Source organism: Artemia franciscana, chromosome 13, assembly GCF_032884065.1.
Source record: "Artemia franciscana chromosome 13, ASM3288406v1, whole genome shotgun sequence".
NCBI lineage: Eukaryota > Metazoa > Arthropoda > Branchiopoda > Anostraca > Artemiidae > Artemia > Artemia franciscana.
In genome coordinates this window covers 17,825,751-17,851,776 of record NC_088875.1, presented here as the reverse complement: position 1 = coordinate 17,851,776, position 26,026 = coordinate 17,825,751, and the positions used below count along the sequence as shown (strand labels likewise).

Here is a 26,026-nt window from a genome sequence, read left to right as displayed (position 1 = left end):
GATTGCAATAGAGAAATGGTATCAGATATACCTCTTAAACTTTAAATTTCTCTCATTGCTAAAGAAATTAGAGCTTATCCTTTGCTCCTTTCTAAGTGGTGGTGTTAGAAAGTTGGCCTCCGGCAAAAAAGTCAACTTTTGAACTAAGACAGATAGAATTTTTTTTTTCAATGACAATCGATAGACCTTGATGAGCTGATCAAAGTATATGTCATCCATTTTTTGTTACAAAAATTCCTTCATGACATACACCAGTTTGAAAGTTTCAAGGGGTTGACAACTTCAGTGGTAAGGTACACACTTGAACCAAAAATAGGCCGATACCAATTGTGAGATATGTAGGGGACTTCCAAGCAACAGTCGATTATTAGCTTATAATCATCTTTGGCATTGAGGGGTTTTTAACTTTTGCTGATTGGTGTACCTATTATCTGTTTCTGGTGTAATTGATGGTAAGAACAACTTGGTTCCAGATTGTAAGACATGTAGGGGAGTTGTAAGTAATAATCGGCTGTTAGGCTACAATGACTTCAGCGACAAGGGGTTTGGAACTTTTGCTAGTTGGTGTACCCATTATTTGTTTCCGGTGAACTTGGATGTATATCCCGGGAGAGGGACTTGTAAGTAAGAATCGGTTGCTAGAGGAGGCTCACGAGGGGCTACAAATTTGTGCAAATTGGTACACATCTATGGAATCAGGGACCCATAAATTTCCTGTGATGACTCGCCATCCAATAATAAGCGATCCTGGATGGCGAGTCATTGCAGGAAATTTATGGGTCCCTGATGGTATTTTGATCTTGAAAAGTTACAGATAGCTTTATAATACCAACTAGATTACATAAGATAATGTTCCAAGTTTCCATCCGTCACGATGTCTACGATTGAAAAGGATAAAGTTCAACCGGCTGCAAAGTGACATTTAGGGGCCTAGTAAGTAATAATCGGCTGTTAGGTTACAATCATTTTCAGAGATGAGGAGTTTGCAACTTTTGCTTGTTGGTGTACCCATTATTTGTTTCCGGTTGAACTTGATGTCTATCTCGGAAGAGGGACTTGTAAGTAAAAATCGGTTCACTTTAGGCTAGAAATTTGTCCAAATTGGTGCACATTGTATTCGATCCCTGTAAATCTGTCGGTAAGAAAGTTCATATCGATGGTCTATCAATCACTGTAACCTAGAATTAAGATGTTACGCAACGGGTACAAACGATAATACAAAACAATGAGGTAGTTCGTAATAATTAATAGAATGTCATCTATGGTATTTTTGATCCTGAAAAGCTCCGGATATTTTATAATTAATACCAACTAGATTATACAAGATATTGTTCCTAGTTTTCATCCGTTACGATGTCTACGATTGAAAAAGATAATGTTCAACTGGCTGCAAAGTCAATTTAGTCCTTTCTTTCAATATTCTTTTGTTGTTGTTTTTTCAACGCTGGGGTGTGATCATGTGATTACTGATTGCGTTCTTCTTTGAACATACTGTTTTAAAAGCTTCGATAGGCTGACAACTTCAGCATTTAACCGATAGCGAAGAAACAAGTACAAACAATAATGTAAAACAGTGAGGTAGTTTCGTAATAATTAATAGAGTATCATCTATGGTATTTTGATCCTGAAAAGTTACGGATAGCAAGACAGATAGAATTTTTTTTTTTCACTGGCAATCGATAGACCTTGATGAGCTGATTAAAGTATATTTCATCCATTTTTTGGTACAAAAATTCCTTCATGAGATACACCAGTTTGAAAGTTTCAAGGGGTTGACAACTTCAGTGGTAAGGTACACACTTAAACCAAAAATAGGCTGATACTAATTGTGAGATATGTAGGGAACTTCCAAGCAACAGTCGACTATTAACTGATAATCATCTTTGGCAATGAGGGGTTTGCAACTTTTGCTGATTGGTGTACCTATTATCTGTTTCTGGTGTATTTAATGGTAAGAACAACTTGGTTCCCGATTGTGAGACATGTAGGGGTGTTGTAAGTAATAATCAGCTGTTACGCTACAATGATCTTCAGCGATGAGGGGTTTGCAACTTTTGCTAGTTGGTATACCCATTATTTGTTTCCGGTAAACTTGATGTATATCACGGGAGAGGGACTTGTAAGTAAGAATCGGTTGCTAGAGGAGGCTCATAAGGGGCTACAAATTTGTACAAATTGGTACACATCTATGGTCTTTTGATCCTGAAAAGTTACAGATAGCTTTATAATACCAAGATTATATAAGATAATGCTCCAAGTTTCCATCGGTCACGATGTCTACGATTGAAAAGGATAAAGTTCAACCGGCTGCAAAGTGACATTTAGGGGCCTAGTAGGTAATAATCGGCTGTTAGGTTACAATCCTCTTCAACGATGAGGGGTTTGCGACTTTTGCCTGTTGGTGTATCCGTTATTTGTTTCCGGTTGAACCTGATGTCTATCACGGAAGAGGGACTTGTAAGTAAGAATCGGTTCACTTTAGGCTAGAAATTTGTGGAAATTGGTGCACATTGTATTCGATCCCTGTAAATCTACCAGTTTGAAAGTTTCAAAGGGTTGACAACTTCAGTAGCAAGGTATACACAGAAAACGAAAATAGGCCGATACCAATTGTGAGACATGTAGGGGACATGTAAGCAACTGTCGGCTGTTAGCTCATAATCATCTTCGGCAATGAGAGGTTTGTCACTTTTGCTAGTTGGTGTACCTATTATTTGTTTTCGGTGTATTTGATGGTTAAGCCAATTTGGTTCCAGTGGTAAGACACGTAGGGAACTTGTAAGTAATAATCGCCTGTTAGGTACAATCATCTTCAGAGATGAGGGGTTTGCAACTTTTGGTAGTTGGTGTATCCATTTATTTGTTTCCGGTAAACTTGATGTCTATCACGGGAAAGGAACTTGTAAATAAGAATCTGTTGTACGCTGTTAGCTCATAATCATCTTGGGCAATGAAGGGTTTGCAACTTTTGCTAGTTGGTGTACGTATTATTTGTTTTCGCTGTATTTGATGGTTAGATCAATTTAGTTCAAGACATATAGGGGACTTGTAAATAATAATCGGCTGTTAGGCTACAATCATCTTCAGCGATGAGGGGTTTGCAACTTCTACTAGTTGCTGTACCCATTTATTTGTTTCCGGTGAAGTTAACGTCTATCACGGAAAAGGGACTTGTAAATAAGAATCGGTTCACTACGGGCTAGAAATTTGTGCAGTTTGGTACACATTGTATTCAATCTCTGTAAACCTGACAAAATTAAATGTTTACACAACGAGTACAAACGATAACGTAAAACAATGAGATAGTTTCAAAATAATTAATACAGTCTCATGTATGGTATTTCGATCATGAAAAGTAACGGATAGCTTCATAATACCAACTAGATCGTATAAGATATTGTTCCAAGTTTTCATCCGTCACAATGTCTACGATTAAACGTTCAACTGGCTGCAAAGTCAATTTAGTCCCTTCTTCCAATATTTTTTTTTTTTTTTTTCAACCCTGAGGAATAGCCTTTGATCATCTGATTACTGATTGTGTTATTCTTTGTCTCTCACGGAAGAGGGACTTGTAAGCAAGAATGGGTTGCTAGAGGAGGTTCATGAGGGGCTACAAATTTGTGCAAATTGGTGCACATCTATGGTATTTGATCCTGAAAAGTTACGGATAGCTTTATTTATACCAACTAGGTTATATAAGATAATGTTCCAAGTTTCCATCCGTCACGATGTCTACGATTGAAAAGGATAAAGTTCAACTGGCTGCAAACTCAATTTAGTCCCTTTTTCCGATATTCTTTTGCTGTTGTTTTTTCAACGCTGAAGAATTTGATCATGTGATTACTGATTGTGTTCTTCTTTGAATATGCCGTTTTGAAAGCTTTGATAGTTTTGACAACTTCAGCATTTAACCGATAGCGAAGAAACAAAACCAAAGTGTTGCTCTCGCAACAATTTGATCGGCAAAGCCGGACAAAGGTTGCCGCAACACTTCACGGTGCCCAGGCAACGTAGGTCTAGTTTTCATCTTTGTATTCGTATTCGTTTATTGGAATAGCTACTGTAACACTCAAGAATAAACAATAAATTCTCCTACTTTTACACTCCCAAAGAAAACCCAAAAAAGGGTCACCTGTTTAATTTACCTACGAAATAGGGGAAAAAAGCATTTGCAAATCCGTTTGTATGGCATTTAATAGGATGTAATTTGGCCCTCAAGTGGTATTCAACCTTTCAGAAGATTAAATCTGTTCGTACGGCATTTGGAACGTTGCAGTTTGGCCCTCAAGTGCTATTCAACCTTTCAGAAGATGAAATCTGTTCTTACGGCATTTGGCAGGTTGTAATTTGGCCCTGAGTGGCATTCAACCTTTCATAAGATTAAATCTGTTCGTACGGCATTTGGAACGTTGCAGTTTGGCCCTCAAGTGGTATTCAACTTTTCAGAAGATGAAATCTGTTCGTACGGCATTTGGCAGGTTGTAGTTTGGCCCTCAAGTGGTATTCAACCTTTCAGAAGATTAAATCTGTTCGTACGGCATTTGGCAGGTTGTAGTTTGGCCCTCAAGTGGTATTCAACCTTTCAGAAGATGAAATCTGTTCGTACGGCATTTGGCAGGTTGTAGTTTTGCCCTCAAGTGGTATTCAACCTTTCAGAAGATGAAATCTGTTTATGGCATTTGGCAGGTTGTAATTTGGCCCTCGAGTGGTATTCAACCTTTCAGAAGATGAAATCTGTTCGTACGGCATTTGGCAGGTTGTAGTTTGGCCCTCAAGTGGTATTCAACCTTTCAGAAGATGAAATCTGTTCTTACGGCATTTGGCAGGTTGTAGTTTGGCCCTCAAGTGGTATTCAACCTTTCAGAAGATGAAATCTGTTCGTACGGCATTTGGCAGGTTGTAGTTTGGCCCTCAAGTGGTATTCAATGTTTCAGAAGATGGAATCTGTTTGTATGGCATTTGGCAGGTTGTAATTTGGCCCTGAGTGGCATTCAACCTTTCAGAAGAGGTAATCTGAACGTACGGCTTTTGGCAGGTTGTTGTTTTGCCCTCAAGTAGTATTCAACCTTTCAGAAGATGAAATCTGTTCGTATGGCATTTGGCAGGTTGTAGTTTGGCCCTCAAGTGGTATTCAACCTTTCAGAAGATGAAATCTGTTCGTACGGCATTTGGCAGGTTGTAGTTTGGCCATCAAGTGGTATTCAACCTTTCAACAGGTTGTAATTTGGCCCTCAAGTAGCATTCAACCTTTCAGAAGAGGAAATCTGTTCATACGGTCTTTGGCAGATTGTTTGGCCCTCAAGTGGTATTCAACCTTTCAGAAGATTAAATCTGTTCGTACGGCATTTGGAACGTTGCAGTTTGGCCCTCAAGTGCTATTCAACCTTTCAGAAGATGAAATCTGTTCTTACGGCATTTGGCAGGTTGTAGTTTGGCCTCCAAATGGTATTCGACCTTTCAGCAGGTTGTAATTTGTTCCTCAAGTAGCACTCAACCTTTCAGAAGAGGAAACCTGTTCATACGGTCTTTGGCAGGTTGTAGTTTGGTCCTCAAGCGGTATTCGACCTTTCGGAAGATGAAATCTGTTCGTACGGCATTTGGTAGGTTGTAGTTTGGCCATCAAGTGGTATTCAACCTTTCAACAGGTTGTAATTTGGCCCTCAAGTAGCATTCAACCTTTCAGAAGAGGAAATCTGTTCATACGGTCTTTGGCAGGTTGTAGTTTGGCCCTCAAGTGGTATTCAACCTTTCAGAAGATGAAATCTGTTCGTACGGCATTTGGCAGGTTGTAGTTTGGCCCTCAAGTGGTATTCAACCTTTCGGAAGATTAAATCTGTTCGTACGGCATTTGGCAGGTTGTAGTTTGGCCCTCAAGTGGTATTCAACCTTTCAGAAGATGAAATCTCTTCGTGCGGCATTCGGCAGGTTGTAGTTTTGCCCTCAAGTGGTATTCAACCTTTCAGAAGATGAAATCTGTTTATGGTATTTGGCAGGTTGTAGTTTGGCCCTCAAGTGGTATTTCAACCTTTCAAAGAATAAATCTGTTGGTACGGCATTTTGGCAGGTTGTAGTTTGGCCCTCGAGTGGTATTCAACCTTTCAGAAGATGAAATCTGTTCGTACGGCATTTGGCAGGTTGTAGTTTGGCCCTCAAGTGGTATTCAACCTTTCAGAAGATGAAATCTGTTCGTACGGCATTTGGCAGGTTGTAGTTTGGCCCTGAGTGGCATTCAACCTTTCAGAAGAGGTAATCTGAACGTACGGCTTTTGGCAGGTTGTTGTTTTGCCCTCAAGTAGTATTCAACCTTTCAGAAGAAATCTGTTCGTATGGCATTTGGCAGGTTGTAGTTTGGCCCTCTAGTGGTATTCAACCTTTCAGAAGATGAAATCTGTTCGTATGGCACTTGGCAGGTTGTAGTTTGGTCTCCAAGTGGTATTCGACCTTTCAGTAGGTTGTAATTTGGCCCTCAAGTAGCATTCAACCTTTCAATTCAATTCAATTCAATTTATTCAAAAAGAAAAGAAAACACATAACAACAATAATAATAAAGATCCTAGAAGCGAACTTGTTAAGGACCTAAACAACAAAAAATTGTAAATGAAAAAGAGAGAGAAGAAAAAAAAAAGAGAAAACAAGGGTAATTAAAACAAATTGAACAAACATTTAGAGAAATATAGTATCAAGATTTTAGTACATTGTTATATAGCGTCCGAAAACTTGTGGATAGCTCGACACTGGAGGGTATTAAATTCCATTGAATTATAGATTTATAAATTGGGGATCGCTGGGCGGAACTAGAGATACACCTGGGGACAATGAAGGAACGGTTGGATGAACGGAGACAGTGGCCTTCAGAATTATTACTATTAAAATAAGATAATAAGTGGGGAGGAAGATTTTTATGGTAAGCGGAGTATGCAAGGGATAGATTTAACTTTTTGATGATTTGTTCAAAAGGGATAATACCAAAATCGGAGTACAAGTCCTTGGTGGGATATAGTCGTGGCAACCGAAAAACTGCTTTGACGGCACGGTTTTGAGCAGATTTTAATTTGTTGGTAACTGAAGGATAAGTATTGCCCCATACAGATCCGCAGTATGAGATATATGGGTAAATAAAAGAATAATAAAGGGTGACAAGGATATCGGGAGGAAGAAAATAATTCACACGATTAATTCAGAAGAGGAAATCTGTTCATACGGTCTTTGGCAGGTTGTAGTTTGGCCCTCAAGTGGTATTCAACCTTTCAGAAGATGAAATCTGTTCGTATGGCATTTGGCAGGTTATAGTTTGGCCCTCAAGTGGTATTCAGCCTTTCAGAAGGTGAAATCTGTTTGTATGGCATTTGGCAGGCTGTAGTTTGGCCCTCAAGTGGTATTCAACCTTTCAGAAGATGAATAAACCTTATTTCAGGATGAAGAAGCATGTGCTCTCTTATGTGTTCTTCAGTTTAGTGACTGATAATATAAACTTGGCCATTTGTAAAACAATTCTCGCAACGTGTTTAAGTGTGCTGAGATTCAAACATTGCATCTACAATCCCCTCACTAACGCCCTCCTTTCCCCTCGTAAACACATGAAGAAGAAAAGTCAGTGCAATACTAAATATTCAGCACCGGTCCTTTAGTGATGTCTTTCCGTTTCAGTAGTTTGATCCTACAACTGCTATTCATATTGGAGTGACCTGATGTTGATCAGGGTCGTACAAGGACATTAGACACTATCGTCAGACTGGGAAAAGCATCAAGAAATGGCACAATAGGCTATTTCCCTATGTGGTATTAACAGAGGGCCTCTGAGACAACCACCACTATCAAAATTTTTGAATTTTTAGATTTAGAACTTAAATTTTACTAATATAACACAGCACTCCGTATGAATGTCCTATCAGTAACACAATTGTCAGTGACACAAATTATATGATGAAGCAAGACATTTGGCATTTGTATGACCCCGCTCCAAATATTCGTAGTGAATTATTTTTAAGGAAATTGACAAAATATATTGTATATTTCTATTGGTGAAAAAAAAAATTCATGAAAAGGATGTTTGTAGAAAGTCGATTTTCTTTACTTTTTTCATCTCAGTAATTTATTGTATTCGTGGGAGAACTAGAATTTAATATTGGGTTAGTTTTGTTTGATGTTTGTTATTTGATATCATAATATCAATGAATTTCAAAACTATTTCACGAAAAGGCGGAGGAATTGATCGATTAATGAAGTTCAAAGATTGCCTTTAATGCTAAGAACGTAAAGAAGAAATCTCCGAAGCACAAATGATACGATCTTAAAAGATTTTATTTTGACTCTTTTTTTCTTTAGGGGCCTGGATTGATGATTTTATACTTGATTATGTCTGGTATGTTTCTCACTTATTTAAGAAGGCCGGCTGGTAAACTCACAGCTGCAGAACAGAAACTAGAAGGTGAATTTCGATACGTAAATAGTCGGGTTATTACCAACTCAGAAGAGATTGCCTTCTATCAAGGGAACATTAAGGAAAAATTGACCACACTTAGTGCATTCGATAAACTGGTAAGTTTCTTCCTCATAAATTGTTTCACCTTTTTTATGATGATGATGATGATGATTGTCCACTAACTTATTTTGCTGTTCAAGAACTTCAATATGTTCTATTTTGTCAGAGAATTGGTTTCGACTTTCACAGATCAACTGAATACAAGTAGTTGAAACCATTATAAATTCTATAGCCATTTTGTATAGATATATTGGTGAAATTTTGTGCCAAGACTTTGAGCTTTCCCCCTTAGGTTCTACAATTTAAATGACCTTCCGTGGTAAATCTTATACAGAGTAAAAAATGTGATAGTACAGTTTATTCACGAAAATCGTGACTTGCACCTGTTCATGGCCATCTAGTGTAGGTGTTCTTTATGTTCTTATGAGCCATCCGGGAGTTTGGCAACGAAATGACCATACCAGTTTTGTTTAACACAAATCATTAGGAAGGGTTGCTACATAGGGAAACAAAATAAGCACATCTTAAATTTCACCCATTTTTCCATTTCTATATTATTATTTTTTTTTTTTTTTCAAGTAAAGTACCTTAGTAGTACATGGAGATTTTTTTGTGTGTGTGTTTTTATATTTGATCATTTTGAATATTGTTCCAGAATCAATATTTAGGTTTAGATATTTATTTTCATGTTTCATTTGATACAACGGAATTGAATATCTCCCATCACAGAAGTGTTGAGAAAAAAACAGAACCGGATTTTGGAGATGCGATTTTGTCACTGAAAAAATGTAATTGAGGGGATTTTTAAACAGACCTTTCTGATTGCGATGCGGAAATAGTTTTTCTATGCTTACAATGAAGTTGAGTCAATTGTGGATAAATACAACTCCCCATACTTTATAATTTTTTTTTCCTATAGAAACTTTTCCAGCTGTTCAACCTTAACTGTTTGATAATTTTCTGTCATTTTGTAGGTAGACCACTTGAGGAAGTTTCTCCAGTTCAGATTTTCTATGGGTTTCATTGACAACGTAGTGGCAAAATGTAAGTTGATTTCATGGCTTCTCGGCTAGTCATTGTTCTTAGAATTTATGATAAAAGTTTGCATATGATCAGTAAATATAAATAATGGAGCCCAATCATGCAGATGGGGTTTTAGTCCTCCAAAGTGAATTTAGAATATGAGGTGTTTTTTTTCCTTTTTCACTTTTTTTCCTTTTCCTGAGTTCACACAGATTGTTCTTCATGCGAAGTATATGAAGATTATCACTAGAGGCATTATGACCCCCAAGACGTTAATAGCTTTGAGACATTATTCGCTAGTCTTTACCCTTTTCCTTCTTTACAAGTCCAAAAGGAATCCAATTGACTTTTTCTTTCAGTCTAATGTGTCTATTTTTACTGGTTATCTTTTAATAGATGCGACTAATCGCTTTAGTGTAAAAAGCACTGCACTTTTGCTGCAATCATTATGGACAACCCATTTTCTGTTAGAATAAGAATCAGGGGGCTTAATTTGCTATGGGGCAGGGGAAGCAACTGCTCCTTCCAGACCTTGGCTCCCCCCCCCCCCTCCCACAGCCAAAATTTAGTTTCTTCAAAAGTCTTGTCAAAACTAAGATAAGCCTATATAATTCAAGCATATACAGAAACGTGTCAGTTTTCTTTAGTATATCTTTACCTTTATGATACTACATGGACCATTTTTCAGTTTTCGCTATCTGTATCACTTGATTTGGGAAAATTGGCTCCGGCTTTATCCCTCACCCTAGAATTTTGACCAAATTATGCCACTGATAAGAACCACAGATGTGTGAATAAAGGGTCAGAGAATTTTATAATGTTTTGAATTGAAGGGGCTTCCTTTCAAATAATATTTTTATGAACTAGATATTTCGTAGAATCTTCCGATTTTGTTAAAAGAAGAAAAAAACAGACTGAACCCCTTTTAGTGTGAATTATTATTTTTGTATTTTCTGTACAAGTCATAGATTTTGACACAAGAAACAAAATAGGAGCATTTTGCGGTTTGTAAGTTGAGGTTGGAGTTTCCCCTTACCACCGGGAGGTTGGTTGGAGTGCCCCCTTTTAGTTTGAATTTTTGTATTTTCCGTACAAGTTCTAGATTTTGACACAAGAAACAAAATAAGACTATTTTGCGGTGTGTAAATTCAGATTGGAGTTTCGATTTATAATGTTTTGGATCGAAGGGGCTTCATTTCCAATAATTTTTTTTTTATGAACTAAATGTTTCGTAGAATCTTCCGATATTAAAAAAAAAAAAAAAAAAAAAAAAAAAAAAAAAAAAAAAAAAAAAAAAAAAAAAAAAAAACATGAACCCCTTTTAGTTTGAATTTTTGTATTTTCCGTACAAGTTCTAGATTTTGACACAAGAAACAAAATAGGAGCACTTTGCGGTTTGTTAACTCAGGTTGGAGTTTCGATTTAGAATGTTTTGGATCGAAGGGGTTCCTTTAAAGTAATATTTTTATGAACTAGATGTTTCGTAGGATCTTCCGATTTCGTTGAAAAAAAAAAGAAGAAGACTGAACCCCTTTTAGTATAATTTTTTTTTTAATTTCCCGTACAAGTTATAGATTTTGACACAAGAAACAAAATAGGAGCATTTTGCGGTTTGTAAATTCAGGTTTGAGTTTCGACTTAGACCTTTGCTATTGGATGGGAGTGAAGGAGAGATATCCTACTCTTTGGGTTGAATGGTAGTTCAGACTTGAAATTTTTAAACTTCTGACAATCTGATATGAATGAAATCAGTCATAGAAGCCTTTCGAAGCCTATCAGGCTGAAAAAATCCCTCTATATAACCGTATTGATCATTAGCAAAGAAGATAGTCTAAAATAGATCAAGTTTCTCGGAGGTTTTCTGTTGCTCCCAACTTATTATAGTTAGTTCTCATTTGCAAAATTTGATGTCTGTAATATGACTTGTAATAAACATCATTAATAAATACATTCTTGATAATATTCTGAAGTATACTGGACCTTAATTAATACTAAATAACCCTCGTGAAGTGCAAACTTTAGAGTTTATGACTCAAAGAGATAACGACAATAAGTAAATGGACTATAAGGAATATCAATAAACAAGCAACGAAAAAAATTGTCTGTCCCTCCGAATACTGAAATAATATTGGTGTATGAAGCAGTGGGAAATTTTCTAAGTGACCTTTTATTTGAACTAACCCCCTTATTGTAAAATAATTCCATTAGGCAAACCTGCCGAATCATAGAAATTAGGACGTGGTTTGTGTTAGGTTGCATTGAACTTTCTTTCACATGACCTGTTTTTGGTATTTGCATTCTTTCTATAGGTATGCTATCTCTTCAAGTTTTTCTTCTACAAGCTTAATATTTTTTCAACTTTTTGCAATTCGTATCGCTTATTTTTATGTTTTTTTTTGTTTTGTTTTATTTAAATTTTTATACTAGATTTCGCCACTGTCATTGGTTTTACTGTGGTTAGTCGACCATTTCTTGATAAGACGAATCCTCTCGCACGGAAATCTCACTCGGAGAGGTTAGAGGTATAGTGTTTTATTGCGAACAATTGTGCTTTTTATTAACTATGATAGGTGGTATTAACAAGGTCTCTTTTTTACTGTTACCGATGTAAAAAAAAGTAGTCACTTTTTCACAGCGCTTTTGTGTCCTCATTTGAAAAGCTTTGTTTTGTCCACAAGACCATTATATCGTATATAGTGCCATAATATATTCATCCATGAATGGGCCGGGATGAGGTCGTAAGAGAAGATTTGAGGGAAGTTGGAACATCTTGGGAGGGCGTAAAGAGGGATGCTTTGAATAAATTGGGATGGAGAAGGTGCATGTGTAGCTCTGTTGGCCTCGGAAAACTTGATGTTGCAATGAGTTAGTAGTAGTAGTAATAATAGACTATATTAGTTACTATATAAGGCATATACATGCCTGACCTAACGAGGGGTAGTGAGTTCTTACAATTCTAATTCTTTACTCTGATGATTCTGTTTTATTTACATTTTTATAATAGATCTTGCCATTGTCATTGGCTTTACTGTGGTCTGTCGACCGTTTCTTGATAAGATGAATCCTCTTGCAAGGAAATCTCACTCAGAGAGGCTTGAGGTAGGATGTTTTATTGCGAACATCTTTGCTTTTTTATTAACTATGATATGATGGTGTTAACAAGGTCTCTGGTTTTTCTATTACCGATATAAAAAATCAGTTGTCACGCTTTCACAGCCGTTCTTTAACCTCAGTTTAAAATAGCTCCATCGTATTTAAATTATTCCATGACCGGTGCACAAGCATCACCAGAGGAGCTGGCAGGGAGGGCCCAATCTCAGAGCCCGGGCTTCAAAGGGTCTTGGCATTTTGGTTGAATTATGATTTTTTTTTTCATTATTGTTCAAGTATTAAGTATATCCTCGAGGGATGGCCATGGCTCCCTGTACCTGCCTGCGCATTTTACCTGGAGGGTGGACTTATCCATAAGATATGTTCAAAAACCTGCATATCTTAGCAACTGTTGAGAAAAGCATGTTAAAACGTATGAAAGATCAGGATATCGCTGGCTAAAAAGCTTCTTTTTGTCCTAGCACCAGACCCTTCCCATCAGAAAAACCTAATCTTCTTCTAAAAAACTATCTGATACCTGCGTTTTTGGTTTTCATTTCGATAAATAAAGTTCGCATGTCATCAAGATAGGGATAATTCACTGTAAGAATGATTCTCCTACGTTGGTCAGAATTAGTCTGACCGGGGTAACGAATCTAGTCCGCTTGTGGAAAGAACTCTTGGCTAGTGGTTTTAGTAGCAGATTCTCATTATTATCAGATGCGCTATGGTGGATGCTTTATTAGTACATTTGCTAATACCAGTTTGTTGGGTTGAAAGTAGCATCATAATCGAAATTGATTTTTAAATGAATTGCCTTTCTAGTTAATTCCAACTGCAGTCTCTGCACAAGCTTGACTTTTTGATGGTACTAACATTTTTTAACTTTTCTTATCGTTAAGGCATGGTTTATATTTCCGTTTAGGCATTTTCAGGAGGAATCCTAATAGTTTTTTTTTAGTGAAGCATCATTAACGCAATGCCTTAATGTCACATGAACTGCCTACTCTGTTTAAACTCAAACGCTTGAAAAAGTGTGAGGTACTTTTACACCGATAAAAATTGAAAAAAAGTAAGTTCCTTGACTTGTACGAATAGTCGGTCTACATGGAGGGAGTAGGAGTTTATAAATGTACACCCTAGGGACCTTCGATTCCACCTGTCACGGAGGGAAAGGGAATCAGCATCGTGTGTTTTTCAAACAAATCTGCTTCATGTCTCATATAGCATTCCGATATGCAAAAAAAAAATGCAAATTCACATTTTAAATCTTTCTTCAGAGCCCCCAAGAGGAGGGTAGGGTGGGGTAATCGAACTCTATAGTTTGTATCTATATTTTTCTGCGTGTATTTTGCATCATACAGATAAATAGAAGGCCTTGTACTTTAGGGGACCAAACACGTTTTTGGGAAATAGCTCCACTTCTAGATACTACACTCTGAGTACCTTCTAATACAATTGAAGCACTCAGTTCATGAAAGTTTTATTGTCAGATTGTTGAGATGTAAATTAACATTATTTCAAGTTAAGGCCGTTTCTGGGCTTACAGTCCCATTTATAAACAACAAAAAATATAAATTTAATTTCAAGCCTTGTTTTACTAAAGATTTGTGGATGATCAGCTTTACTTATTGTCAAAATTCATTATGGAACAGTTGCAAGTGTCGCATTAATAGCAGAAATCATTTAAAGCTAAATTTTATTGTTAGGTAACATACTCATATTGATACTTATTAATTAGGGGTGTTAAATAAAGATAGAGATACCATTTCGTTTACTAATTAATTATTTTCGATTCGATTTACGAAAAAAGTAGTTTTTATTACCTAATTTTTCGGGTTGAATGAGCTTATCATGGAATTTTACAATTTAAAGTGGAATATTGCGCATGTTTTACATATTTACAAACATGTATAACATATAGTTCCACAGTGCTACTAGGTATAAACAGTTAGGAGGCTATTACCACGTGGTAAGTCTGTAAATGAATAGTGCTCACTCATTGTGACTAGCTGATCTTTTTAGATTCGTTTTCAGGGAAATGTGTAATCTGTTGTATGTGCCTGTGAAAAAGTGAACCAAAAACTGTATTTTTTTGTAAATAGAAGTTACTACTGCATGCTTTTTCTAGATGTGGCTTTGGTTGTGGGATTTATCACCGTTAGTATTCCGTTTTTCTCGCCTACTCATCCTTTGGCAAAACAACCCACATCTAAGCGCCTTGAGGTAGTGTATATTTTATTGTGATTCATGTCTTACGCCACGAGTGAATCTAAATTTTGGGCTACTGTTAGTAAAGCTTGCTATTGAATTAATTATTTTGTAAAATAGAATTGTTTTAATTCAATACTCCCATCTACGATCAAATCTACGATCAAATCTACTGGGAAATTGTTGCTGCCGCCAAAGGCAAATATTGAAATTATTGCTAGAAGTTCTTTGTGGTACTTTTAATTATGCCAAACAATAAGAATATTCTATATTTGCTATAGATGCATTTTGTATTTGTGTCTGTTTTTCCTTCTGAATGAATACTGTGCTACCAATACATAATGCACCTTTAAAAATTTATTATGCTAATGTAATATGTTCTAAGATTTAAGATGATACCCTCAGATTGTTCATTATTGATAAGTTGTACCCCATTGCTGTAACGCCTAGAGTGCTCACTAGATATGCCCACTTTGTATCGCATCAGTTTATTCGGGGATCTAGCCAATAAAGGCTGTTGACTGTGGTCTTCTTTAATTGAGGTTTTAGCTTTGCTTCGAACTTCATCTCTTTTCTTATTAGGTGCATCTTTATCAATAGCCAACGTTGCACGTTGATTCACCGGGAGACATTCAAGTTTACGAATTTGCCTCTTTGCTTTGCAAATTTTGTGTGAAAGTTTTTTTGGCTTGGACGGGTTGAAATTAACATTAAAAAGAATTGTAGCCAAATTCTGGTACTTTGGACAGCCATTATTTAAAATACAATGCAGAATAGTAATCTGGAAATAATGAATATTTTTATGGTAAACAGGATTAAACTTTATTTTGACGTCGTCTCCGGTCATCTCTGTCAAAGGGAGAAAAAAGAGGACACATCAGTGCTACTAATGCAAAAAAGTGATCTTCCTTGTTGTTCAGGCCAAGGAACTGCAAGTTTCCTAAAAATGGTTTGTGGCAACGGCAAATCTAATGGGGAACTCAATAGTCAATGGGGAGCTTTATAGTTACTATTCCTAACTCAGCTATAAGTAGCAATTTTTCCCTTACACGTTTTTTTAACGCGTTTTTAAATTTTGGCTGCTCTGGACTGTCGTTCGTTCTTTACGAGGGTGCAGCTGTCACTGCAACCGTGACTACATAGTTCAAATGCTCCCCGTAAGTTTAACATAAATACACTCTATAACTACACTAAGAAAATAACTAAGAAACGAGGGTGATATTTAGCCAGCGGCCAAAAATGAAGCGAAACGACCAAAGCAGATATTTAGAAAGGACTACCGCCAAGCCGTTCAAGAAGGATAAGTAGCAACAGAAGGAGTATAAGTGAAACGTCCGGCTAGAATTTATCAGAAAAGTATCACAGTCTATCATGGTTGCAGCTGTAGCTAAAACCTAGTATAGAACAAACTACGGCCCATGGTAACCTTAAATTAAAAAACGCGTTTTAATAAAGACTGACCATTTGTAGGTGATTGCTAAAAATATCCAAAATTGGCATTTGTAGCCAATTTAGGAATGGTAACTATTATCTCAATTAGTTTTAATAGTAAAATATTATTCTGAAAACCAATTTATGGGAATATCGAAAAACAGCCTGAAACTCCTAAAAAAAATGGTGTTGGGTCGGTACAAAAGTACAGCGTTGGAACCACCATTGCCGGAAACCACATACAGGAGACCTACAGCCCCCTGGCTTGAACAATAATGAAAATTACTTTTTTGTATTGGTAGCACTGATGTGTCCTCTGTTTTTCTTTTTTTATTCCTTCTTCATTGCTAGTGGGTCACTGGAATATCATATAGAGCTGCTTAACGGTTTATTTGAAAGGAAATTGCTATATCTACGGACTTTAGTAAGCACCGAAAAATAATGTTAAAAGTAAGATCCATCTTTCGACAAGAACCGCCTGTTTATATACAAGATGATGAATAGGCTCATAATCATAGGTTACAACCAAGCTAAACAGAAGAAAAACCGAGAAAAATATCAAAGCCAGGCAACCAAAGTATGTACTGGAAGAAAAAAGCACCACAACAAAAAATAAGGATAGCATCCTAAAAATTGTGAAAAACATATTTAAAAGAGGCAAAAAAAGTCACTGAAAGGGACAGTACTAGAGCACACATTAGGATGGTTATTAAGTTGTCTTCTGAACTTGATTTTCAGAAAGTATCAGTTACGGAAATGGGCAAAATATCGCGTGCAAAAGATAAAGACAGAAGAAAGAAAGTAAAAGGAAGAGATGTTGAAGCAGAATTTCATCAGTCTCTTCAAGTTGTGTATCGTTCTGGGGGTCTCCCTGGAGCTGTGAAACAAGATATCGGTCACACTGGTTTTTTCTGCTCAAGACGATACATTTGTTGCTAAAGGTTATAGAAATGAGATGACCATCAAGCCAAATAACGAATCTCGTTCTCTGTGGGTGTTCCCCAATGGTCACATTTTCCTTGAGTTTTTCTCTCCTGTGTGCAAACACACTCTTGACTTTTTGATTGCCATTGCTGAAGCAGTTTTACAAGCCAAGTATATACAACAGTACAAGTTGACTGCATACACGCTTTCAATGACACGTACTGTCACTGAAAGGGACAGTACTCGACCACACATTAGGATGGTTATTAAGTTGTCTTCTGAACTTGACTTTCAGAAAGTATCAGTTACGGAAATGAGCAAAATATTGCGTGCAAAAGATAAAGACAGAAGAAAGAAAGTAAAAGGAAGAGATGTTGAAGCAGAATTTCATGAGTCTCTTCAAGTTGTCTATCGTTCTGGGGTTCTCCCTGGAGCTGTGAAACAAGATATCGGTCACATTGGTTTTTCTGCTCAAGACGATACATTTGTTGCTAAAGGTTATAGAAATGAGATGACCATCAAGCCAAATAGCGAATCTCGTCCTCTGTGGGTGTTCCCCAATGGTCACATTTTCCTTGAGTTTTTCTCTCCAGTGTGCAAACACACTCTTGACTTTTTGATTGCCATTGCTGAAGCAGTTTTACAACCCAAGTATATACAACAGTACAAGTTGACTGCATACACGCTTTACGTAGCCGTTGGCGTAGGACTGAAGACTAAAGATATAACTGAATATTTGAAAAGACTAAATAAGACAACAGTGCCTAAAGGATTTGAGGAATTTGTAACCCTTTGTACATTTTTTTAAGGCAATGTCAAATTATCGTTAACATAATAGTTATTTTCTAACGTCTCAGTATATTGATGTCTGTCTGAAACTGTTTGAAAAACCCAAAATACAAGAAACCCATGCAACTCGAGGCTCAGCAGATGAGGTTATTGGAAGTAGTCAGAAATGGGTGTCATTCATAACTTTTGGATCAATGGCTGGTGCGGTTAGACCAAGCAGTGATGCTGTCATTCCTGGCACTGGTACTGACTCTGAGGCTAGAGGAACCAGCAACCCTGCTGGTCAGTCCTGTAGACATTTTCGAATATATTTCGAATTTTTAGGCAAAAATTGATAAGGATGATAATGACAACGAATATTTATTCAAAGAAATTAATTCATTTGAAATTGATCAAAGTCATTTCGCTACCGAATTATGCAAAGAATATCTATCAGGCGAGGTTCAAGTTCCTAAGCGAACGCTGCTGTGTTTGATGAATCCAAATAAGTACCGAACTTGTCAGTTTTTGATCAAATACCGTGAGAAAAGGCAAGACAAAATTATTGTTTTATCTGACAATGTGTAGGCTAATGCATTTCAGGACTACTCTTTAAAAATCCATCCTATGTGGCTCAACTTCACAGGCTGAACGACTTGAAGTTCTTCAAGTGTTTAAGAGCAATCAAGCTGTAAGCAAAATTTTCATCTGGAAATTGCCAGATGCAAATAGCATTATTCAGATATCCGCTAATGATGGCTCCATACGTCAGGAGGTACAGAGTTTAGCGAGAATTTTGAGAGCCAATAAAGGTGCCGTTGCAGAAAGTTACAATGCGTTCTTTTACATCTTGGTATTCCATGACACGATAAAAATGAGACATTCTCAGATTCGTCAACGATTTTTGGTCAGCCAAAGCTAAGGTCATTTCAAATCTTAGCCGAGTAGAAAAGGAGATTCACTATTTAAAACAAAAGAAGACGAGATTATTTTACTTCAGCTAGTATTGACCGCTAATGATACAGAAGGTCAGGAGGAAATTTCCGCTGGTGGAAGGACGTCCGCCTCCCTCTGGAAGACCGGGACCACTTAATCACTTAGTGGTACTGATGATACTATTTATTCAGGAGGTAAAAGACCCGGTGGTTGATCAAAGCACCCGTTGCTTAAAAATTTTCGGTAAAATGAACACTTTTATGACTCACTAATGTTTGCTGTCTTTCAGTTATTTGTATGCAATAAATTCATCCTTAAAAAAAAGGATGGCTTGGTGGAAATTCTTGCAGAAATATCGCATTTTGTCGTTGTTCACTTTTTTTTTTCACTGGCTGGTAATCACCCTCGTTTACTAGGTTATTTTCAATTATATTTGTATTATAAATTATATTAGGTTTCCATATTTTTCCCGAAATCATATATCACCATCAGGAAAAAGACTTCGACTGTTTTTTAGCTGAATACAGTAAAGAATAATCCCTCGGCATTTAGGCAACATAGTCAGTCTAATATGACATAATACACATTATAACATTGTCTTGTATACGAAGATGCAGTTTTTGTATAAAATTGTATTTAATTAAATATTTTGTTTAGCTAATTGCAAAAGCACTAGATATAACAACTTCCTTTCAAATTTGTTCTTAAACTCCTCCTTAGGATATTCTGATGCCCTAGCAGTGGAGGAAAATAAAGAGGGCATATCAGTGCTACGCATGCATAAAAGTGATTTTTCTTGTTGTTCAAGCCAGAAGTCTGTAATTATCCTTTATATTGTTTTCCGCAATGTCGATTCCAATTGTGTACTTTTTGTTTCGACGCGACGCCATGTTTGATGGTTCTCGGGCTTTTTTTAAGTTCCCATAAATTGGGTTTCAAAATAACAATTTGATATTAAGACTAATCGATATAATAGTTACCATTCTGAATCAGCTACAAATGAAAAAAAAATTCACCAGCCAGTTTTCTTTTCAAGTGTTTTTTAATTATGATCACTATGGGCTCTGGTCTGTTATTTACTAGGTTACTGCAAGCTTCGGCTCATCATCGTCAAAGTGCGGCTCTTGGGAAACTATTTTGCCATTTATATATAGATTTTCCATAATCAAAGTGAGCCACAAAAAAAAGAAGGAGAAAAGAAACTTAAAATATCTTCTCATGAATCGGCCAATATGAATAATTGGTAATCGAAGGTGCTCCACGAAATTCATATCCACATTTTCACCCCGATGGATTTTAAAGTTTGTTATTGATTTATTTCCGGAAAAATCGGTTTGGGACCCGTGAGCAACATTACTGCTTTACTCTCATATGCATCATCCCACATCGTTCTATTAAATTAGTTATGGGAGACTTTTTGCTTGTAGTTTGTTGGGAGGTGGGGGGGGGGAAGAAAATAGCTCGAGGACGAAGTTCGAGAAATAGATTCGAGCTGTCAGGTGTAGCAGTTATAGGTGTGTAATAAGATATTTCATTTGAATCAATAAAACGTTATACTTAAAACGTAGAAACGTAGAGATATGTTTGGCGTTTGGAGGTTTCTTTTAGAAAGGGTTTTGAGCGGTTGAAAACGCAGATGTAAATCATCTTCAAAGATTTTTCTTACCACGTCTTTGTTTGCTTAGGCTGGTAAAAATGAATTTATGATAAATCATTGGTTTGATTAGTTATTTAGTCAGGATTAGATATGTTTGTCTGAGAATTACGGTTACAAAATGAAGAATACATACGTTTCTGCGGACTATATTTTACACCCTGACTTTGGTTCTTCACTTGTAAATAGTTATTTGACTTTTTGAGCTAAAATAAAAATTCTGATGACTGATATAGGCTATTGTTTTGGTTGCTATTAACCAGTCTCTAAAACGTATCGGTCTTTGCAAATAACAAGAAGTTGATAGACTCCCAATCAGCATAAAAAAATAATAATAATAATTTTTGCTGAGGTAACTGCTGCCAATAAAGGTGAAAGTAGCTATTATTATATAATAAGTAATTGTCAATGCTAATCTTGTTTTCTCTGTGTGCAGGATTACTATAAGAGCGGTAGAATGTTAGTAAAATTGGCCGAAGCAATTGGACGTTTAGTTTTGGCTGGCCGAGAAATGACAAGATTAGCGGGATACACCGCTCGAGTTACTGAACTCTCCCAAGTTCTCAAAGAGCTGAATGCTGGCAAATATCAAAGAACCATGGTTTCAGATGCAACTGGTAAGTTAGTTTTATTATATGAAACTTTTGAAACAGTTTGTGGTAACGAACTGTAAGAATTGATTAATTGGCCGAAATATCAAAAAAGAATTTTGATAAAATGATATACATCGATAGAATTTTCGTTTCGTGTTGATTCTAAATTAGTAAAATTTGTTAAGCTTAATGTCACTCACCAGAAGTTATGAATATGAGGAATTTTGCTTGATTTTGAAATACACCCCAGAAAAAGGGGGTGTATTGTTTTTAAAAACCAAGGGGGGGAGTTATGAAGGAATGCCTTCCTGGTCCCTGCAATTGACACCAAAACGCACGGGTGCGTGTTTATTTTATTTAGTTTTTTCTCCGGGTGATTATATTGAACCTATGGACCTAGAATATCTGGGGAGGGCTCATTAGAACGGAAGTTAAGAGTTCTAGTTCCCTTTTTAAGTGACAGGAAAAATTGTAGGGCATCTAGCCGATCATCCACGACCAAAGTCGTTCGATCAAAATTTTTAGATGGTGACATTGTTCAGCACAGTCTAAAAGTATAATACCAATGTCTTCGGAGATAACATGACCCCCACAGCCCATTGGGAAAGGTTTTTAAGTTGTAAAATTTGACCATTAATTACGGAGTCTACAGTATTTTCTGGTTGGGGGGGGGGATTTCTGCTTGGGTAATTTTCCATGGGGAAAGAAGTTTCCGGGGGAAATTTGCCAGAATTCTTTTTATTTGTCATATTTTCTCTTTGCCGACTCAAATTCAAGTTCTTTTCATATTCAAACTAATTTTACACAAACTAATAATACATTATGCAACAGAAAATAAAAGATATTTTAAGAGGATGCCTACAAAGTGAGTTATGCTCGAAAAACCAGCACCCTTAGCACCCTTTTATTTACTTTATAAAAAAGTAAATAAAATTATAAGACTAATGAAAAATGAATAATAATAAAAATAAAATACACATCATAAATAAGAAAATAAGACACCACATTCACCTCACAGCCCACATTCCAAATCAAATAAAACAGTATAATATAAATAAACACACGCATCGGCCACCATGACTTTATAATAATTAATAATTATCTATTAGATATAGTTTTTGTTTATTTTAGAAAGAGAAATAGAAGATTGTGAATCCACGTAACTTTCATAAATGTTCCAAAACTTTATTATTGAATTTTTTTGGAAGAATTCTGGATCGTTCAGTAGGAATTCTAGTGCAAAGCAAATTAGCTGAACGTCTTCTTAGACTATACCTATTGAGAAAAAAAGAAATTAGCGAGAAATTAATAGAATCAAGAGCCAATTTTAATAATTCTTTAATTTGTTTAAGTCTGAAAAGGACACAATGGAGTGGAAGGACGAGATCAACTTGTAATATGCCCAAAAATGTATAGGGACTCTTAGTAAGGGATCCACGGAGCGTCGATGGAGAAGGAAGGAGTGCTTTTAATGTACGATGAGCTTTATTTTGAAGACGTTGAAGGGGCTTAATTCGGGATTTAAAAGTACTTAAATAAGCAATGGGACAGTAATTAAAATAAGAATAAACTAAAGAATAACAAACTGACTTAAGGGCAGGGAAAGGGAGGTAAAATTTTAGATACCTCAGTAACCCTACATTCCTTCCTAGCTGAATCCTCAGTCTATCACAAATTGATTCCTACTGGTAAGGTAAGACTGGAAGAGTAAGAGAGCATTCCATCTTATTCCACAGTTGTCTAGCTTAGCCAGAAGTATCAGATGACTAGTCATATCAAATGTTTTCTTGACATCCACAAATATTGTAGCTTGTATTTCGTCAAGGTCCATTGCATCATTTAGAAACTGTAGTAAAGCCAGTATATCATGCTTGATAGTGTACCCAGACCTGAATCCAAACTGATGCATGATGAAGAAGCTAGACTTAGTCAGATAATTCATCACTGTTGTAGATGCAACGCTCCATAATTTTCGAAAAACCAGAAAGAACAGAGACGGTTTTTCGAGGGTTGTTTGGATTACTACCTTTGAAGAGGGGTATAATCCTCGCCGACTTGAAAACAGAGGGAGATATTCTGTCCTTAAAGCAAGAATTAATGACTTGTACGATAACGCTGACATAGTAATGTATGGTCTTCTTGATGAGGTAAGTTGACGACCCTTCTGACCTTTGGACTGACCGTTTTTCATGGCTTGCATAATCTTCAGGAGTTTGTCTTGAGTGAAAGGTGGCAGAAACATAGAGGAGCTAGATGACGAAGTTAGGTATTTTTCTTAATTATCTCTGCAGATTGTTTACTGGTCGTAAGCTTCCTCTACCCTTGCTTCTCCAACACCTACAAAAAATTAGTTGAGTGTGTTGGCTACTTTTTGTTGCGATGTTGAAAGGGTTTCGTCTGGATTCATCGTGATCTCGGGAAATGTTTTGTTTTTTTTTTTGCTCATTCTGGCATTCATTTATTAGAGACCGTGTCTTCTTTGGTAATAATTCTGCTTCTTCAAACTGTATATGGTAATATGCTTGTTTAGCTTTCCTAATCAGGAATGTCATAGTTTTTTATAGCTTTTGAATTCGGTTCCAAATTCATCAGGATTATAAATGTATTGCCTGAACAGCATATTTTTGTGCTCAATGCTGGTAAGTAATCCTGGCATGATCCATGGCTTTTTGGTGTCGCATACCTACCAGAGTGCTTTTTCGAAAAAGGGCAGGCAGAGTCAAGAGCAGACAAGAATTTTTAATCAAATCGAGCAGCCATTGCGTTTCCGTCCGTTTCTTCATAAACTGAGTTCCAATCAGTACACGCTAATGTGGCTGTCAAGTTTTTAAAGATTCATCATCAATAGTCCTTCTTACTTCAATATCCGTATTAGATTTCCCTGGGTTAATCAAAAATTCGCCAAATAAGATAAAGTGGTCTGAAGCATCAGTTAAGACGATGTATTCGAATGCTAAATAAAACTCGAATATCTATGACTGAAGCAGCCCGCTCACCAATACATGTTGGTATTCTCACCGTTTGGACTAAACCCGCAGAAAAACAACTAGTCGGTAAATCCACAGGCTGAGATCTTGAGGCCAGGGACTCCGAACTAACGAGTCCTATATCTATGTTAAAATCCCCCATAAATACTGTTTTTCCTAACATTCAGCTGTTGCGTAAGCTCATTCAAATTACCAGTAAAACTTGTGGCGCTTGATCCCAGGGGCCGACAAAACAGGCATAGCAGTTACTTCTCTTTAGCAGGCGTGATTTAAACAATCATGCTTTCAAACTTTCATCTCTTGGTATAAATCCCTAAAATCAGCGATTTAGCTAACGTGCAAGTAGTGAGGGGGTTTTAGGTTTAATGAGAACCCTTCCCCTTCGAATCCCGATCCCGCCACTTTTTTCAGAAACTTCTCGAAAACGCAGGTCTTATTGGTTTTCTTCGAAATGCAGGTGCATGTTGTGCAAAAAGAATTGTTTTCTTATGATTATTAAGTAATTAGGAAAGTTTGCTTATGTTGACGGTGACGTAATCTTGCATGACTTGTTGGATCATACGATTTGCTTCAGTACTATTTCTGCATAGGAAGGGTAAACATCTACATCTTTTCTTTTTTTTTTCTTAGTGAAGATGTAATATTCCAAGAAGATGTGTGCTCATGATAACTTTGTTGTAGCATCGAATACTGAGAAAGAAAAATATTTGAATTGTGAAATAAGTGGTAATTGTAGCACTATTGTGTAAATATGCGTGCTTTGTCATGACAGTCAGGAGATAAATTTCTTTGTAGTACTGAGAAAATTCAAGTGTTATAAAGGTGGATATGCGAGATTAGCATTTCCAGAGAAGTTAGTGCTGAAAGAGAACGAAAAGATAAAACTTTTAATTGATGGCAAAATGGGTAACTATGTATTTTTTGCCAGAAGATCGATCACGGAGGTGTGTTTATCTGTTTATTTGTTCGTTCTTTGTTGTTTTTTCCCAGGGCCCTATCGACCAAGTGATCCTAGAATGTCGCGAGAGGGCTCATTCTAACGGAAATTAAAAGTTCTAGTGCCCTTTTTAAGTGACCAAAAAATAGAGAATGCCTAGGCCCCCTCCCACGCTCATTTTTCCCAAAGTCAACGGATTACAATTTTGATGTAGTATTTTTGTTCAGCATAGTCGAAAAACATAAGAAATATGTCTTTGGGGCTGACTTACTCCTCCGCAGTCCGTGGGGGAGGGGCTGCAAGTTACAAACTTTGACCAGTGTTTACATACAGTAATGGTTATTAGGAACTGTGGAGACCTTTACGGGGAGATTTTTTGGTTGAGAGGTTGAGGGGAGGGGTCTATGAGGGAGGATCTTCCCTTGAAGGGAATTTGTCACGGAGAAGAGAAATTGCTTGAAGGGGACTCAGGATTGTCTAGCGTTATATTTGAAAAAAAAAACAATTAAAAAATAAATATGAAAAAGTGGTTTCAACTGAAAGTAAGGACCAGCATTAAAACTTAAAACGAACAGAGAATATTACACATGTGGGAGATTCATCTCCTCTTAAATACCTCGCTCTTTACACTAAAGTATTTTTAGTAATTTCAACTATTTATTCTACAGCCTTTAGGATTCAGGGGTCATTCTTAAAGAACTGGGACAAAATTAAAGCTTTATTATAATGAGCGAGGTATTAACGAGGGGGCAAACCCCCTCACATACATAATAATAATATACGAATATAGAAGTTCGTTAAGTAAGCCAATTTGTTAATACGTAAGTTAATAATTTATTAATTCGTATATTTTTTACTAATAAAAACGTTCGTTAAAAGTTCAAAATTGTAGTTGTCTTTTTAAGTAACTGAAAAATTAGAGGGCAACTTGGCCTCCTCCCCCACCTTTTTTCTCAAAATTGTCAGATCAAAACTAAGAGATAGTCATTT

General features: G+C 36.5%; 1 protein-coding gene across 3 annotated transcripts in view; it reads left to right on the top strand.

Moving 5' to 3' along the window:
• Positions 1-26,026, top strand: part of LOC136034600 (ATP-binding cassette sub-family D member 3-like) — a 100,754-nt gene that overhangs the window by 42,467 nt on the left and 32,261 nt on the right. The window contains exons 8-11 of one of the 3 annotated variants that reach the window (XM_065715869.1): positions 8,326-8,538; positions 9,457-9,526; positions 14,727-14,821; positions 20,956-21,136. In XM_065715869.1, the coding sequence (XP_065571941.1) occupies positions 8,326-8,538; positions 9,457-9,526; positions 14,727-14,821; positions 20,956-21,136 (559 nt within the window). Of the gene's footprint in view, positions 1-8,325; positions 8,539-9,456; positions 9,527-11,932; positions 12,028-12,509; positions 12,605-14,726; positions 14,822-20,955; positions 21,137-26,026 lie in introns of all 3 variants that reach the window. The other 2 variants (XM_065715870.1, XM_065715868.1) reach the window with 2 other exon arrangements.